The 18,219-nt window shown below is 32.1% G+C and overlaps 3 protein-coding genes across 7 annotated transcripts; all 3 read left to right on the top strand.

Annotated features, from left to right (window-relative positions):
* The first annotated feature begins 614 nt into the window (after positions 1–614).
* On the top strand, positions 615–3,708 carry LOC103482888 (uncharacterized). The gene is made up of 2 exons (XM_008439257.3): positions 615–1,009; positions 2,999–3,708. The coding sequence occupies exons 1-2, from the start codon at positions 779–781 to the stop codon at positions 3,230–3,232; spliced, it is 465 nt and encodes a 154-aa protein (XP_008437479.2). The 5' UTR covers positions 615–778; the 3' UTR covers positions 3,233–3,708.
* A 1,256-nt stretch (positions 3,709–4,964) lies between these two features.
* LOC103482886 (probable cinnamyl alcohol dehydrogenase 1) lies at positions 4,965–11,293 on the top strand. 5 transcript variants are annotated; one of them, XR_536517.3, is made up of 8 exons: positions 4,965–5,132; positions 7,419–7,532; positions 7,609–7,839; positions 8,022–8,307; positions 8,417–8,567; positions 8,766–9,009; positions 10,298–10,559; positions 10,814–11,293. XR_536517.3 is itself a non-coding variant. In XM_008439254.3 (6 exons), exons 1-6 carry the CDS (start codon positions 5,044–5,046, stop codon positions 8,960–8,962), a joined length of 1,068 nt encoding a protein of 355 aa, XP_008437476.1. In that variant the 5' UTR covers positions 4,965–5,043; the 3' UTR covers positions 8,963–9,215. The 5 variants fall into 5 exon arrangements, 1 of the variants encoding a protein (XP_008437476.1); XR_536515.3 differs by having other exon boundaries at positions 10,773–11,293; XR_536516.3 differs by having other exon boundaries at positions 10,767–11,293.
* LOC103482887 (ethylene-responsive transcription factor ERF096-like) lies at positions 10,304–11,164 on the top strand. Its single transcript, XM_008439255.2, has 2 exons — positions 10,304–10,559; positions 10,767–11,164. The coding sequence occupies exons 1-2, from the start codon at positions 10,304–10,306 to the stop codon at positions 11,162–11,164; spliced, it is 654 nt and encodes a 217-aa protein (XP_008437477.1).
* Positions 11,294–18,219: the final 6,926 nt, after the last annotated feature.

Raw genomic sequence — 18,219 nt, 5'->3', positions numbered from 1 at the left:
GAGTAGTTGTCTTACGTTGAAATTGTTCAAAAAAAAAAAACTTATAAACTCTTCAAAATATTATAAAATAAACGTCACTCATAATTTTTTGTTTAAATTGTCTCATTTGAAAACATTAGGTTTTTGAACTTTGAGTATACCAACTCATGGAGTTAAATCAAAACATTTGTTGTATTTTTAAATTATTTGATCTTTATGTAAAATTCAAATTTCAAAAGCTTATTGAACATGCCATTAAAAGTTTAAGAATTTATTGGTTCAATGCATACATTTTACTTTGGTCTAACGAAGAATATAAATGAAAGAAATTTAGACATTTTACTTTCTACTATCTTGAATGATTTTTCTTACTCATACTCATTGATGTTGTTTTATATTTTCTTTCGCTATATTATTTAAAAAACCTAAACGTAGTTTTAAAATAAAAGTTTTAGACTATATCAATGATAGATTTTTATTAGCAATTTTGCCAATCATCCGTGAATTTTGAGAGTTTAATCAAACTTTTGTAATTTTTACAATTACGATGTATCCCAACAATTTTGAACTATCTATCCAAACCAAACCGAACCGGTCTGTTCAGATCGGTTATGAACCGGTTTCCATCGCAACACAAACTGAAGTTTCACCGAAAAACCCTGCGTGGGTAAATTCTTCAGGCTCGTAGTCGTCTCTCTCGGAACTTTAGTGCCTTGGCGGCGGCGCGCAGTAGTAGTAGTTATTGAAGGACAGAGGTGGCGCTTTGAGTCGCGACATAGCGCGGTAGATTGGATTAGATATGTGGTTTCGCAGTATCCAAAGAATTGGAAATACTGATGGAGGTGGAGGTCTTCCTGGCCTTGTGTTCAACACATTTGCGAGGCATTTCTCGAGGAAGCGAGCAGAAAATCTTAGGAAGATTAATCCCAAGTTGACCCCTCAGGAAGCTTCTTTGGTTGCTCAAGATCTCTATGGTGTTATCCAGCAGCACGGCCCTCTCACCGTTTCCAATGCTTGGATTAAAGCTCAGGTAGGTTTTCCCCTCACTTTCAGTTTCTGTTACTTGTCGTCTTTTATTTTCTTTCATTTCGAATTTTCGAAAGTTGCTCGATCTAGGTTAGGTTAGCTCAGCAGCCACATTAGCTAAAGCCTGATATTTAGTCTCAAAATCCGATCAAACATTTTATTTATTTTTCTTTTTTTTGTCCCCACTCTCATTCATCCGAGCCACTTGCCTAATCTGAATGCGATTTTGCTTTTGAGGAAAAGGGATTGCTATTTATGAATGTTCTTTCACTTAATGTATTGAAGCCTGGTTTCCCAGTATTCGGGTGGATCACAGGGATTGCTTAATCGAAAACACCATTAAGAAGTGAATTACTGTATCTAGATGATTTGGCAATCATTTTTGAAAGCAATGCTAATCATTAGTCAGGCATAGTAAAGGTTTTTGCGTATGTTGATGAAAATCTTGCAACCAAATAAGAGTTTTACTTAGGTCGTTGAATGCTCACCACAACATGTAATTTCATATAGAATGGCGTTTTTTGTTGGTTCCTAGAGATGCTGAGGAGGATAAGTGACGTTAGAATGAGTAGCCTGTTGTGACAAACCTTCCTCGATTTGCTTGATAAAAAATAGGTATCTCCGTTCTCCAGCATTCTCTATCTCACACATGTCATTAATACGGTCTCAAGTGTCCTCGTTGTTCTATTGGCACCCTTTTACTCTCTTCACCTTCCTTTACTTTCATGGTCGGTATCACTCTTGTTGGTACTTTTCCGTAAACCTTCTCGGTCTTTTCTACTAAATAAATGCTTACTATTTTCCGAATAATAACTTGGTCAATGCTGGAGATAGTTCATCTGACGGGATTTTGGGATCGTACGCTTGAAACCACCCGACCACTTCCCACCTGTCACTGAAACTTTGTTCCCCTTTGTTCTTCATTCCCCTTTGTAGATACTTTTCAACCTTCCAACCTCCCAACCTTCCTGCTCTTTCACCTCCGTTTCATCACCCCTGAAAGTTGGACAGCAACACACCAACCACTCCTCCCTCAATTAACACAAAGCCCCTTGTCAGACTTTACCGAAGACCTGCAAATGCCCCTGTTACTCTACCTCACAACAGTATCGACATCTCCAAACAAGCTGACCTTGATAAAAGGTTAAGAGGTTATGAGTTCAATCCACGATGACCACCTACCTAGGATTTAAAATTCTATGAGTTTCCTTGGGACCTTAATGTTGATAGACTAGACCCTAATATTTTATGAGATAAAACGGGTTGTCTCGTAAGAATGATCAAGAAACGTGTAAGCTGGTCCAAACACTAGTAGATACTAAAAAGAAAAAAAAGGATCCTCGAGAAGTCCTCCAACTCTGGGGTCAGCATATTGATGGACCAACATCAGATCCCTTCTCCTTTCTTTTTTTCCATAGGATTCTCCAAATGGGTTCGACCCTATTCTGTTTTGAGAACATGTGGCTCCAGCACCCATAGTTTTTTCCTCTGTTTGAATATTGGTGAACACAACCTTGGAGGCTGGCCAAGTTACAGTTTCATCCCTAAACTCATGAGTTGAAAGAATTTTTGAGTCAGTAACAATCATGTCTTTGGCTGGATTACCACTAAAAGGAACCAGCTTTTGACCGAAATCTCCATCATTGATTATATTGTGGAATCCGCTTGAAAGTATAGTGACCAAAATTGGCCATTTGAAAGTAGTTGGACTAAAATTGTACAAACTCCAAAGTTTGGACCAAAATGGTTGAACATAGTTGTTGTATATTAAAATCTCCAATATAATATGGCATTTTTGAATTTGGATAATTTGAATATATCTTTTAGAAAGCCAAGAATGACTTAATCCATCCATTATATCTGGACTTGGCAAGTAAGTCCCTGTTAAAGGAATCTGTAATTTTTTTTGTAGAAAACTTTCATTCATCATTCATGAAACCAATGTGCTGGTTCGAATTTTGGCCTTTCTATATCTTACTACTTTTCATGTCAGGAATCTGGCGTGAATGGATTGAGCAGCAAAACACACATGAAGCTACTGCTGAAATGGATGAGGGGAAGGAGGATGCTGAACCTTTTCTGCCACTATGTTGGTTCCAACAAGAAATTTCTGCTTTGTACTCCCGATGATCCTCGTGCCGAAGAGTTGAAGAATTCTTCAGAATCGGGACCCCAGAGAAAGAAGAGAGCGAAATCACCAACAAAGAGAAGAAAGACATCAAAATAGACCTTTGCTAACGTCTGTTATTTTAGCATGCAGTGGGCTGGCTATCCTCCTTTGAGTTCTTACTGATGCGGGCTCACGACGCATGGTGAATTTGTGAGTCCCTCCACCCTTTTCTTGCCCCCATTTCAGCTCATTTTGGTCATATGCAAGGTTTTTTTTTTTTGAATATTTTACATTGACTTGTTTCCATGTAATTGACTGATAAAGCATGTATTTAAATTCATCTTCGATAAGGCATGGATCACGATGCGCTCATTGGATGAATAGCTAGACTAAACCACTATGGATTGGACTAATAGGAGCCATCTAAATAAAAGGCTTAGAGTTTTAAATCATGTTTGCCATGTACTTAGACTTGAGATTCTATGGATTACTTTGGCGAACAAATGTAGTAGGGTGATGGTGACTGTCTAGTTTCAATTTAAGTGCAATCAGCTACTTTGAAATTTTATGTTTTACCGATGAAACTTCGAATACACATTGAGTATGAAATTGATCATTCCCCCCCCTTAAAATTAAATCATCCTCAGTTACCTTGGTTAATTTTGTCATTGGCTTTCGTCGAAGAACTTCAAATCAGTCCAAACACCCACTAAATCAATTAGCAATCATTAAATTTTGAGCATTAGAGTCTTTCGTTATATTAATGAATAGTCTTGTTTCTGTTGAAAAAATATGTAGTTTATCATCGTCAGTCAACCACACATCAAAAGGAAGGTATGAAAGTGAGTGTAACTTGTAATTGGAATTGTGTTCCATAATCAAGCATCATTCAACCTTCACAATCAATTTCAACTCTCATCGTTTATTAATACTTCAATGCCGTGGATGCAATTATAGACAATTCAAGTGTAATGTGTCAACACGGACACATACACTAAACAAAATTATGAAATCATTCCTATGACAATTATCTATATTCAATAAATGAAGAAGATGATATGATTTACCAACAATACTCACCTATTTCTTTCCGTCTTGGTCTTTTATACTCTCAAATATTAATTTTAGTTCAAATACTTCAATTAAAATCCAACCCTTACTTCTAATTTATTGTTGAATTTTCAAGAATTTTTTAACTATATTATTATTATTATCACCTATTAGCCTTTTCACTATAAATTTTAGAAATATATTGTCTTAAGGATATTTTCTTACATAAAAATTTTATTGCTTAAAAAAAACTTAACTTCAAAAGACTAAATTTATAAATAAATCCAATAAATTTTAACTTCTAACCACTGGACTAAAAACTATATTGTTAAAAACTATATTGTTAGATTACAAAAATTTTGAAAAAGTTATTAGAAACAAAACTAGTAGTTCTCATCTTTCGCAATTAACACCATTCTTACCAACTCATAATAATATTTTTCCAATGTTATCTTCTCCAAATTTCTTATTCATTATCCGTTAGTAATATTTCTATGCTTACGGCGAATCAAATTTTACAATTTAAGGAAAAAATTTCAAAAGATTTGGGATAGAATACATACAACTCGATCATGTGTGGTGAAAATAATTAAAGAAACTATAAATGTATGGACAAAAGAAATTGTTTTTGACGATGCTTTGCACAAATAAAGTCAATAAGAGGAATAAATCTAAAAGGCCACCTTGTGGGTTGTGATTGGTCCACGTGTCAGGACTAAATAAAAGCTGCATTAAAAGAAAAAGTTAGATTTCGCTTTTAAAGACTAACGCTTCCCGGCGGGACCCCACAGATATATATATGTTCACGAAGGTAAGTTAATGAGTTCTACGCTCCGTTGTCATTTTCCTCTCCTTTCATTCCTTGTTTGTGGACGACGATGGGCTCTCAGGACTCAGGTGAAGATTGCCTCGGTTGGGCTGCAAGAGACTCATCTGGGTTTCTATCTCCTTACAAATTCAATCGTAGGTATGTCATTTTCTAATCCTTTATTGCAATCGTGTAGTTACTGAAATTCCCTTTTAGTTTTTTTTTCTTTCATTGACTCTGTTCTTCTTCCTTTCAAAAGCGTATGAGTTGTTTGTTGTTCGTCAATGTTTTGAATTTGATATTGTACTAGACTAATTAGTATAGTTGTGATTCGTGTGAGAATGAAGTATGAATCAATTCAATGCTATTCTAATGCTTCCCGTGGAAATGGAGGATGGGAATAATTCGTGTCTTGAGATTTGATAACGATGAAAATAAATTTATTTATCTTTATCATTTTAATGTGAGATTCCCAACTTGTATCTTATAAAGTATACTTATTTGAGTTTTATGATTCTGTCTCAAAAATCAATTAGAAATGAGATAAGTAATTCATTTGTGTGGTATTTCAAACACAGGACCCTCAACCTAAAATTCACCAGATACTATGATCGATGAGTGTCACAAATGCTCGTTTGAAAATTTTGGGATATTGGAGTCAGACTGATATAAGCCTTTCTCACCTTTGCTGTTTTGGTCCAATCCACTTGATTAGTAAATAAGCCTTTCTTACAAGTAGTATCTAATTAACCTTTTGAAAATTTGTTTATGTAGGCTCTTTTCCTCCACTAAAAAATCGTCCAGAGTCGGCCATTAGTTTAATGAGGTCACCACATGGCAGTCATTGGCCAACTCTCTTTTCTCTACTTAAAAACCCTAAAAAGTCGGTCAACAAAATATTTAATAAGGTCACGGCATGGTGGCAGTCTCGTAACGATAATTGAATGAGTCTTTATGTCTCTATTAACTTATAGATATAAATTAAAGGTATTTTATTTTTGCCAATCTCTTCCTCATACATCTAATGAGACAAAATGGCTGATCACGTTATAGCGGAATTTTAAGTTGGTTCAGGAAGGTTGTTACACCTATGGATTGACCTTTTCACGGAATATTGTATCTGCTTTATTTACCCACCATGTGCCCGAGCTATTTGTATTGCATGCCTCAGTGCACTATGATGCTCATTTGTCCAATGCGGCAATGCCTAACATGGAGACAGAATAAACCTCCAATCATAGGGAAGAGATCTTGACGTCTGAATACCCTCCATCACCTTTCCCTTTCTCCTTAATTGGTCGAAAGAGATGAACCCACACAGTGGTTACTCTCAATGGTAGAACGGTCGACTACTAACTGATTGGACATAAGGTCGAATCCTACTGTCGTGCACAATTCAACGCCATGCATGTTGCCTTAGCTCGCCCGCACACCACACCTACGTTGCTGAATCCCTAGCCTACTTTGTGTGCCACATTACATTGGATTAAAGGAGGCTAATGAAGTTGTTGCCTATTGGTCATTTCAATTCATTGTTTCCGTTGTTCATCAATGAAGTTTCAAGGTTATCTATTAACGTATTCATCTTAGTTGCAAAAAGCTGGGCATCGGGAGTGCATTAATTCATAATTCAATATTGTGTTCTTTCTTTAAGTCTATAGGTGAGGTATGCAGTGTCGCCTATCATCATCATTCACGACTTCTAACCTGACGTCCTTTAATGGCCCAAAAGAAAGTTATTTGGCTCTCTATGGTCAGAATACTGCTGAAATCTATCAAAGGAACGAATAACCACCTTTTCAACGACAAAGGGAAACGATACTACTTAAACTTGGTGCTCTTTATTACCTTTAGTTGGTACAAACGTTTAAATTCTCAAAGTGTTATAGTCTCACATCTCATATCTTGGTGAAAAAGTCTCCTGTGAACCACTCTGGTGATTGGAAGGTTTCCCTTCCGTTTTGTAAATTTATATTCAATTGATAAAATTTTGTTTTTTCCTCCAAATAAAATAAAATAAAATAAAATAAAACCATTTAGACAAGTACTTAGCTTTGGTGCATTTAGTGAATCGGCGATGAGAACGGTTTGCTTTATTTATTTGTTACCATCGTGATTGGGTTGTAGCCTCTGTATTGAAAAGTAATGAAGAGTTGATGAATTGAGCACCACAACATTATGTGAAGTGGTGTTTCCTTTTTGTTTCCATTGCGCTTCTGAGCAACTGCTTTGTTGGTGTACTGTAGTGGCCAAACAAGCAGTTATTGCACATAAATTTGTAGTAAGACGTGTAAAACCCATGAGAAAATCTAGCATTTTTGTAATGATTTAAATCACATACAGCTATGATTTCATGAATTTAAAAGAATCCGATGAATGTATCTCCTAATTGATATTTCGGATATATCTTGACTTCATCCTTAACCACACTTATATCCTTGTCAGGGTTCTTGGAGATGATGATGTTTCAATTACAATAACACACTGCGGAATTTGTTATGCAGATGTAGTATGGACAAGAAATAAATTAGGAGATTCGAAATATCCTTTAGTGCCTGGGTACGATAATCTTTTTTTATGGTATGGCATGTCCTCTTTTTGAAACTTGAAGTATTTGCCACTTAGTGTTCAACAGACATGAGATTGCAGGAATCGTGAAAAATGTTGGCGCAAATGTTCAGCGATTTAAAGTTGGAGATCATGTTGGGGTAGGAACTTATGTGAATTCTTGCAGACAATGCGAGTACTGTGAAGATTGTCAAGAAGTTAGTTGCACAAGTGGATGCACTCATACTTTTAATTCAATTGATTTTGACGGTACAATTACAAAGGGAGGATACTCCAACTACATTGTTGTTCACGAGAGGCTAGTTCTAACTTCCAACCTATTTTCTTTTTATAATTTGAAATCAAAAAGTCTAACATTCATTATGTGAAGCTGAATGGACACATACTATCTTGTAATTTACAAAATAGCTTCTTATCATATGATCCTTGAATGGCAAGTTTGTGTAGATTCACATTTACTTTCTGGTCATTGGTTTACAGATATTGCTACAAAATACCTGACAATTATCCATTAGCTTCAGCTGCTCCTTTGCTTTGTGCTGGAATTACTGTTTATTCTCCCATGATTCGGCATAATATGAATCAACCTGGTAAATCTCTTGGAGTGATAGGCCTTGGTGGTCTCGGGCACTTAGCAGTGAAGTTTGGGAAGGCTTTTGGACTTAATGTGACAGTTTTTAGCACTAGCATATCCAAGAAAGAAGAAGCCCTTAGCGTTCTTGGAGCAGACAAATTTGTTCTCTCATCTGACAACAAGCAAATGGAGGTTATATATAATTAGTTTTCTCTTGCGCATCTCATTTTCTTACATGTATTTGAATCATCCTCGTACCTGTCAAATTAATTCGAAATAATTCACATATTAATCTTAACAGGCCTTGTCTAAGTCCCTTGACTTTATTATCGATGCTGCGTCTGGTGATCACCCATTTGATCCATACATGTCTACGTTGAAGGTTGGTGGCGTTATGGTTCTGGTGGGGTTTCCTTCTGAAGTCAAGTTCATTCCTGCTAGCCTTATTTTGGGTATGTTCGAGGCAACTGACTTTTACAAAATATATTGTGTGGAATGATTATTAAGTGCTTAGAAACACTTGCTTTTGGAATGATTTTGACTGCCTAGAAACACTTTTTTTCGGGTACTTGAAAAACTTTTACAAACAGTGAGAAAGTCATCCCGAACTAGCTATTAATGAATTGAACCAATAATCGACTCTCTGGCAGGTATGAGAACCATTTCTGGTAGCGTGACTGGTGGTACTAAATTGACTCAAGAAATGATCGATTTCTGTGCTGCTCATGGAATCTATCCAAACATAGAAGTGATTCCAATTCAGTATTCTAATGAAGCCATCGAAAGGGTAACGAAGAATGATGTCAAGTACCGATTTGTTATTGATATCGAAGGCTCTCTGAAATGATCTCAAGAGGGAGAAAAAAGGTGACATAGTCCTCATAAATCAAAACGGTACAACATCTTATTTCTACTTCTTTCCTTTGTACATCAAATAAAGATTCACCCTCTTGTTATTTCTGTAACAGAATTATAGGAGTTAGGAGAGCAGAGTTGTAACTCCATTACTTGTTTTATATGTTCATTGAATTTTTTTCTTTAAAAATTAAATACTATTTTAGAACTTTAAATTGAAATTAAATAACTTGTTGAAGGTTTAACTCAAGTATATACATAAACATAATCGTATTTTCAATAAAAATAATTCAATTTATTTTGAAAACTAAAAGATAGGAACATATATCTATATTGAACGTAAAAGAAAGACAAAAATTGAGTAGGAACACGAATACGAATATAATTGTTCTTTTTTAGATCTACATGTATTTATTATAAATAGGAAAATCAAAAGGAAAAGGAAATAGATATCTAATAAATAAGTTGTCATCCATGGAATTGAATTAATTGAAGTCTTTACTATATTATATATCTCAAAATTTCATTGTCAAGTACTTCATCTTCCAACAAATTTCAATTAGGCCCTCCGATTCTTCCTATATTATTATCGAGTATTATCAAGGAAGTAGAAGACAAATTCCGAGGATGTTTCCTAGTTCTATAGTTTCGGTTTTCGTAATACTTTATCTAATTTCTTTTGAATTAAATGGTTACACAGCAGCTTTTCTATTTATATTTCATACTATTTTATTTCTATGTTATACCATCTTCTTTTTTCAGTAATATCATATCAACAATCCAATTATTTGTTTTTACACCATTTTGCTACTAATCATTCATATATATATATATGCAACTATATATGTTCAATAAATTCATGTACTTATAGTTTATCCTTTATTTATTTTAATGTTCATCCAACGAAGTATATGATAAACACTCCCAATTTGTTTAAATTAATAGATTGATTGAAAAGTATGTATATAGAATAAATGTGTGGACTAAGATTAAATGTAATTCAAAGTACTTTAAAAATGGTATTTCTAACCTAATTTTAGGATGAAAAGTTCGATCTCAATTTCAATCTTTATAATTGTTGTTGTACTTAAATCAAATTAATTAAGTGGAAACGATCATAATTATTTAACCCAAAAAGTTCACATAAATTGTCCCTCATGACTTGGGCTTATCGTAAACAATTGAAATTAAGGCATTAAAGAACACATTGATCGATACAAACAAGAACCATGCCTGCAACGCTTAACGTTTTTTCAAATTAGGTCATCACCATTTTGCTTTGTCTTTATTTCATTAACTTTCAACTATTAAAGCTTCACAATTGAAGGTTGCCATGGCCATGGGGAGCTGCAGAAAGAAGGCTTCATCAAGAGGCCACCATCGTTATGTAGGAGTTCGTCAGAGACCCTCCGGTCGATGGGTCTCTGAGATTAAGGACTCCCTCCAAAAGGTCAGGCTATGGCTTGGGACTTTCGACACTGCCGAGGAGGCTGCTCGGGCTTACGACGATGCAGCTCGGGCACTCCGTGGCTCCAATGCTCGCACCAACTTTGAGTACTTGCCTCCGAGCTCTTGTGACTCTGGTGCTGGTAAGGATTAACATATTGTTACGGAAGGAATGAATATATAACATGCAAAATTATTTATTTTATGGGAATGTTAACAAAAATTTTATATAAATCCAAAAAGTTGCAAAAGGGATTTCAATTATACAAATTCTATCAACTATTTTTTTTTTCTATCAATTACTTAATCGTTTCATGGTTCTGGTTTATGGAGTTGGTTTAACTTAGTAGATGCAGGCGATGCTAACCAACCAATTGAATCGCCTTTCTCTTTCGAGGAGGGTTGCATCGAAGAAGATGGGCTCTTAGGAGCCCTAAAGGCGAAGCTGTTCGACGGCAAGGGGCAGAGGGTGCTGCAGGCGGTGGCGCAAACAACTTGTTGCTCAACCACGGATAATCTAATAAACACAAACAACAACAGCAATTATAACGAAACCATCATTCAAGGTGGCATCCACCCACCGCCAGTACTCTCAAGCGGCCAAGTTGACGTGGTGACGGCAGAGCTGGATTCCGGCGGAGGAAGTGGGTGGTTCAATGCTTCGTCCACCGTGGGACTACATGCATGGCCAGTGGTTTTAGGTGGCCTAGAAGAGGGGGGCAATATTGGAGATGTGTGTGTTATGTAGTTTATGTGGTTTTGTGTATGGAGAAACTAATAATTTTATGAGAAACATATAATAATAACAATAATAATGGATTGTGTGTACAAAATATGAAAAACATATATATGTATATTATTATTATTATTATTATTATTATTATGTAAAAGTATAGAAAAACATTTGGGTTTAATTTGTTGGTTGGAGGGTAGAGACATCTTAGGATTCATGATTGTCATCCCATGTAATTAATTTTTCATATACTATTCATTTCGCCTGAATTTAAAATTAATTGTATATCATGCTTCTATAACTAGCTAGAGTTTCTTATCGCTTTTACAGAAAGTTCGGTTAAGTTCGTTGATAGATAATTTATATTATGTTTTATGTTTATCAGATTCATTGAGTTCAATAATTAAATATACATTTGACAGAAAATTCAGATTCTGTTTTTGAAAAATCGTTTTTGGATTTTGTAGTCCAAATAGTGCAATTCTTAAAACATTTCTTTTAATGTTTTCATTGTATCTAGAAATTGAATTTTATATTTTGAAAAATAGAATTATATTAAAATACATATAACAATATTTAGATAAATACAATATGTTAGGTTATAAACTTAATTCATTTTTTAATATAATATGTATTATGTAATGTATTATAAATTATATAATAATATAAAATAATAATTATATAAAATTTAAGGTTAAATTAAAAATTTGGTTCGGGTTGTTTCAAAAGAATAGAATTTAGTCTTATATGATTAAATAAAATCATAAAAAATAGTCTCGCTCATAAAGATTATGTATGAAGGTTTTCAAATCATAAGAACTATGTATGATGTTTTATCAAATATGTATGCACTGATTTTTTTGTCCTTTAGATGGTTTTTGCTGAGAAGTATAAATATTCAATTTTTTTTTTATTATTCTTAAAAAAATTCTTTTTTTTTTTTGACGAAATCACTATATTTATATTTATAAAGAAGTTGGCTATTTTGCTATATATAAAAATAGCGGATGAAAAATATGAGGCAGAAGGTCTACATAATCTTTAGGTAAACTTAAAAATGAGGTTAAAAAAGAAAAATAAAAAAAAAACATTTCAATTAAGAATTAGAATATCCCCAAACCAAACTAAGGGACACATATTTATAAAAGACAATGAAACAAAAAAAAAAAAAAAATCTTTGTCTTTAGATAATGTTATTTTAATAAAATGAGTCATGGCATCTAATTCAAAGAGATTAATTTATGCTTCATGACTTGAAAGAAAGGGGAGAAATTAATTAGGTAATGCCAAATTGCTACTTAATTTCTTAAATTGTTGATAAATTAAGAGTTAATTGAATTTAGGTTCAACTTATAAATTAACAAATAAATTAACAAGTGATCCAAATTAAAATGGGCCGATAAGAAAAATAGAAAAATTAAAAAATTTACTTTAGATAAATACAATGTTATTTTTAAATTGATAAAATAGAAAAAAAAAAAAGAAAAAATTTTAAAATGGTATTTGGGCTCAAATTTAAATGAGCCAAGAAAAATAAGCCCATTAAAAAATTTGGTCCAAGCCCAACTAAGTCCAATTCCAAGCCTAAATCTAACAGATTGAGTTCAAACGCCATCAAAGCCCACAATAACACATATAAGAACAGAGAAGTTCTCGTTAGGAGTGAAAAAATAATACCTCAGAGAATTTCATGTAACTTTTTAGGAAAAAGTAAAAACACTCCTCAAACTCCTTTTGAGAATCAAACACGTTTTTCAAACCAAGACGAAAACAAAGAAAAAAAGAAACGTTTCAAACGTTAAACAACTTCCAACTTTAAAAACTCAAACTTCAAAAATATGTTGGGAAACTCACGAGACAAAAATGAAAAAAAAAAAAAAACTAAAACCTTCCAAACAAATTTACTTTAGAAAGAAAAAAAACACCTTTCTTAAAAAAATATCATACTTGATTTAAAAACTGTGTAACATCATCTACAATTGATTTTTCAACCATTTGGACTATGTTTGAGAAGAATGATTCTGATCGATAATTTATTATTAGTTTTTTCGATATGTTTCTTACCTCCCCCCACAGATATATATATATATATTCTATTAGTAGTTAAAAAGAAAGTGATTCTCTTTATGTGAATTAACAGTAAAAATGTGTATTATTTGGATGAAGTTAAGTAGTGAAGTGAATTATATATAGATTAAAGAAAGAGTTATATATATATATATATATATATATATATATATATATATATATATATTAGCTTTATCACACACAACAAATTGAATTCAATTCTCCTTTTTCTTCTTTCTATGATGTTTATTAATTCAATGTTAATTGTGGGGACAATTTTGGACTCCTCGTGAAGCTATAGCTCTGCTTGGTGTAGCCGCCACCAAATTTCTCAACTCTCCTTTTAATTACATCAATCTCTCCTCCTTAAATTCTTATTTCTTTTCATTAATTACCTTCATTAAACACTCTTCTACTACAACTATATCATACCTTCCACCTCTACCTCTAACATGAAGAAATATCACACTAAATACCTTGTGCTATGTTCACTTTAGTTATTCAAATGATACTTTTGTCACGGGTGTGTGTTGTTGCAAGAAAATTTGAATTTTACCTAAAGGAACTTCTTAAAGATAAACATTTTAAAGTTAAAAAGAGATCAAAAACGATATAAGTGTTTAAAACAAGTATAACTATTTTGTTGATATGATTGTTCGTAAGTGTAATTTTGTTTAGAAAGAAGTAGAATAAAAAGTTGAGATTATTGTAGGAACAGAAAAGAAACCATAAAAGCAGCAGCTCCATAAAATCAAATATAATTTGTAGGCCACCTCTATTTGAATTTAATTAAATTAAAAACCACATATATTTGGTATGAAGCACAGCTCTATTTGAATTTAATTAAGTTATTCCATATTAAAAAAAAAATCAGTTAAATTATTCCAAAAGTAAGAAGAAGAAGAAGAAGAAGAAAAAGATATGTATAATAGTTAAAGACATTAAAATGAAGAAATAGGGTTAGCTGGTAGAATTGAGATACCAACCACTTTAGAGGTTTATAATTTTAAGCTTTAAAGATCACACAATTGAATCTCACACACAAAATCCAATATCCAAATAAACATTAATTATTCAAGGTGGATATTTAATGTCATTATTTTTCATTAATTAACTTAAGATTATGATATAATCTTTTTGCCTTGTTTTTAAAATTCTCTTTTATATCATTATATTTGGTTATGATATTCATACCTCTAAAATGTAAATATTATATTTAAAAATAATGTATATATGTAATTTTGTTCTTCCAAAGTTTCTTTTTAATTTTTTTAAGAGTTCTATTTTATTTTATTTTATTTATAGATGTGTGTAGATCAAAATCTTACTCTATAATTATAATGATTTATAAATTCTAGACTAAATTAGGAAAAATGTGAGATTGAATTTTATCATTTATTTTAAAACTATTTCATTTCTTTCCCCATCTAAAACGCTTATATATACTTCGAAAATCTCGTAGAACATAAATGTTAAAAATCAAATGTCTACAAAATTTAAACAAAAACATATATCATAACAATCTTAAAAGAATACGCACATTATGAAATCATACAAACACCCCTAATTAAATCATCAAGTGATAAGTTGGAAAACGATACGTAAGATAAAGATGCACTCGAACTAATTTTCTCAAAACCTAGCATCAAATTACAAAAATAATTTCTTTCTTTAGTTATATATGAATGTTTAGGGTAGTGTGTCCTTACTTAGAAGAAGGATATAAGAGAGAGCCGCCAAGTGTTGGGGGGTAGTAATGTAGTGTGGAGGGTAGGTGTGGTCCAAAATAGATTTAATGAGGGGAAGCTCTTTGTCCTTTTCCTTCTTCCAAATGTACCCAAAATCTCCTACCCATTTAATTATAAACTCCACATTTATATTTATTATTCTTCTTTATTAACATCTCCACCATCTCCTTTTTCTCATTCTACATTCTCAATTTTTTTTATCTAATTTAATTACTCGAATGCTTAAAAGTTATAAATAATGAGATCTCGAACCTTCGATTTTTTAAAAAGTAACAATACATCAACTTGTTTGTCTCTTCTTTGCATTCCACGATAAAAAGGAGCGAGGAAAAGCATCTCTATCTTTAAAAATTTGTATTTCCGTATTTACCCTAGTTGACTCTTTTTCTTTTAACTATTATTATTACATTTTATTCTTGATTAATTTCTTTTTATAGAAAATTGAACCATTCAAAGTCGAATATTTGACCTATATATAGTTTGATAGGTTAATTATTTTATTTATTTGAGAAGATTTAAAAGATATCTCTCCAAACTACTCCTCAATTTAAATAGAAGAAAGAATTTAAGGAGGTATTGAAGAAGTTAAAGATAGAAAAAGAAAAATATATCCAAGATGTACATATACAAGTAAAGAGTTTCCATCTATAAATTAACCATAATTCTTCTAAATTAACGGTGTATCTTTTAATTTGAAAGACATTATAACATATTAAATGGTTTTTCTTTTCTAGAAAAAGGACACGAAGCACTGTGTCAATAGGTGCATAAGATAATATTCCAACTAAGTTGGACAATTGTAGCACCGTTCTTTCGTCATCTCCCGCACCCTCACCATTTAATGTACTAAATGGTTGTTTAATAGATTTTCAATAAAGAAAAAGTACTTTTTTTCTTGAAAGGGGAAAAAGGGGGTTGGGAAGAAGAACTAAATTGAAACCCTTTTTACACAAAGGGAATTAGACAAGCACACATTTCCTAATCTATTTTTCTTGTGTGTCCCCTTAGAGTTATATTTCTTGCATCTCATTAACATATTTGGTCCATCCCTTCAACTAAAATTAGTAGTGGTGGGGGGTGTCCCATAAAAATGAAAAGAAGAACAATTAATTCAAAGTCTATATAACAACTCATGCACAGAGAGCCCATGTCCAAAGTTTAGTTTTATGGGAAGGAATGTAGGGTACTAGCAAGAGATAAAAATTAAAGGGTATAGGGAGCATATGAAAGTGGCATGGGGATGGGGGGGTTAGGCAAAGGGTAAAAGGGGCAAAGGGGATGGGGTAGGGAGGGGGTCCTAATTATGTAGGACACTGCATGCTCTCTCCTATTCCCTCTCTCTTCTGATCTCCTTTCTCCTTTCTTCTGCACATTGCTTGATTCATCATTCTTATGTTACCTTCGTCTATGCCCTCTACCCCTTCCCTATATGTCCCTAATCATCTCAATTCATATCTATCTTTTTCTAACCCTAAAATTACTATCTTCTCTTTATGGTTTTAGTTTAGTTTCTCTATTGAGAATTCTACATTCCAAAGATGGAAGCAAAAATGTTATAATGCTTAATTATAAGATATATTATTAGGACTACTCCCTCTCAATTCTTTTGTTTTATGAGTCTAAATAATTATACTATTTTTTTTGTTCTTTAAGGTTCTGATTATGTTTTTCTTTTTTGGAGATGTGTGGTTCTATCTCTTTGAAATGTTTCATTTGGTTAAATTTCTTTTTAAAATTCAATGGTGGTTATACCCTACTAACCGATGATGGGTAAGTATGGAACAAAAATATGACTATAGAATACAAAAGAACTTTAATTACTTGGAATTAGGAATCCTTTTAGCATATGATAATCTTTAATTCCCAAACACTAAAATTGTCAAACTGATATGATTGTAACCACAAGGGATCGAGTTGGAAAAAGATTGTTTTTAGATCAAAACTCTCAAGACAACTAACAAGTTTCTTAACCAAATATTTCAAACACTTCATAAGACATCGTCCATCAATCCCATTTGAATATTATTCTTAATAATTGACAAAAAAAAAAAAAACTATTAGATGATATGAAATGAAAGTTTTCTTCACTTTTGAGTCAAATCGATGGTTTGATATTGTAACAAAGCACGAGAATTCAAGAAGGTCCTACATTCAAATTTTTGCAACGTCGTCGTTAATTATTTTCTAATCTTCAATTATCGGGTCTTATTCATACTTCAACTATATATATATATATATCACAGGAAGATAAAATTAGAAAGTAATAGAATTACATCAAAATTAGTAAAATAAAATACAAATAAGATGCCATTGACGGGTTCATATCACAGGATGTGTTTTCTATGTGGCATTCAGCTAACAATTTCTTTTTAATGTGTTTGATTGTTTAGTCATAATTGAATTAAAGCATAAAGTTTTCTTCCCCTAAAAAAGAAATTAAAGCATAAAGCTAAGTTAAAAAAAAAAAAAGTGAAGAAAGGAAAGAGCAATCATTTTTAATTTCCATGTGAATAAAGATGATCTAAAGACCATTTGTAAAGTTAATTAAACCAAAAACCTCAGAATCCAACTAAAACAACTTTAAAAAGAAAAAAAAGAAAAAGAAAAAAAAGAAGAAGAAGAAGAGTAATTAAGATAATTTAATGTAAATTATTTACATAAGTTTGTATCCTTTTGATTAATTATGTGTACTAAGGACAGATAAATTCAGCATTTGGATAAGATCAGTGGTGTCAGAAGAAGAGTTTCAAAATAATTTTTGTCTTCTTATTGTGTCCTTTTGTTTCAAAAATTAAATTGTCACACTTTTAAATCAAACCAAAGGATAAGTTTGCATGTGAGATAAATTATTGTAAATAAATCAACTCATTTTTATTTTCTCTACTCTTTATCACTAATCATTTAATGCATGAACAACCCTCCTATATTAATGTGTTTTAACTTTTCCTTCTTCTTTTTCATTTTATTGCTCCAAAGTTTCCAACTTTCAAATCTAATATTTAATATTTTATTTTTAATTTCGTATGAGATTAATTAGTGTTTTAGAGTACTTTTAAAAGTGAGAAAAGTAATTTAAATTCACCCAATAGAATGTACCTTTAGTTTAATCGGATTTAAATTCATGAAAATATATTCAACTAAATTGGAAAAATGAGCTAAGTCTCAAATTAATTAAGTAAAAAAAAGGTTATGATGAACATATATGTATTGTCGGACTTTATTTGGATTTTCAACCATCTTTTCTCTTTGTAAAAT

The sequence above is a fragment of the Cucumis melo genome, chromosome 9 (assembly GCF_025177605.1).
Source record: "Cucumis melo cultivar AY chromosome 9, USDA_Cmelo_AY_1.0, whole genome shotgun sequence".
NCBI classification, from domain to species: Eukaryota; Viridiplantae; Streptophyta; class Magnoliopsida; order Cucurbitales; family Cucurbitaceae; genus Cucumis; species Cucumis melo.
Note: the sequence above shows the minus strand (reverse complement) of the source record. Positions and strands in the feature narration are given on the sequence as shown.

Coding starts and splice junctions, on each gene's coding strand:
- LOC103482888 (XM_008439257.3), top strand. CDS start 779: ATGTGGTTTCGCAGTATCCAAAGAATTGGAAATACTGATGGAGGTGGA. Junction 1,010..2,998: donor ATGCTTGGATTAAAGCTCAG/GTAGGTTTTCCC, acceptor TTTTCATGTCAG/GAATCTGGCGTGAATGGATT.
- LOC103482887 (XM_008439255.2), top strand. CDS start 10,304: ATGGCCATGGGGAGCTGCAGAAAGAAGGCTTCATCAAGAGGCCACCAT. Junction 10,560..10,766: donor CTCTTGTGACTCTGGTGCTG/GTAAGGATTAAC, acceptor TTAACTTAGTAG/ATGCAGGCGATGCTAACCAA.
- LOC103482886 (XM_008439254.3), top strand. CDS start 5,044: ATGGGCTCTCAGGACTCAGGTGAAGATTGCCTCGGTTGGGCTGCAAGA. Junction 5,133..7,418: donor CCTTACAAATTCAATCGTAG/GTATGTCATTTT, acceptor TATCCTTGTCAG/GGTTCTTGGAGATGATGATG. Junction 8,308..8,416: donor CTGACAACAAGCAAATGGAG/GTTATATATAAT, acceptor TAATCTTAACAG/GCCTTGTCTAAGTCCCTTGA.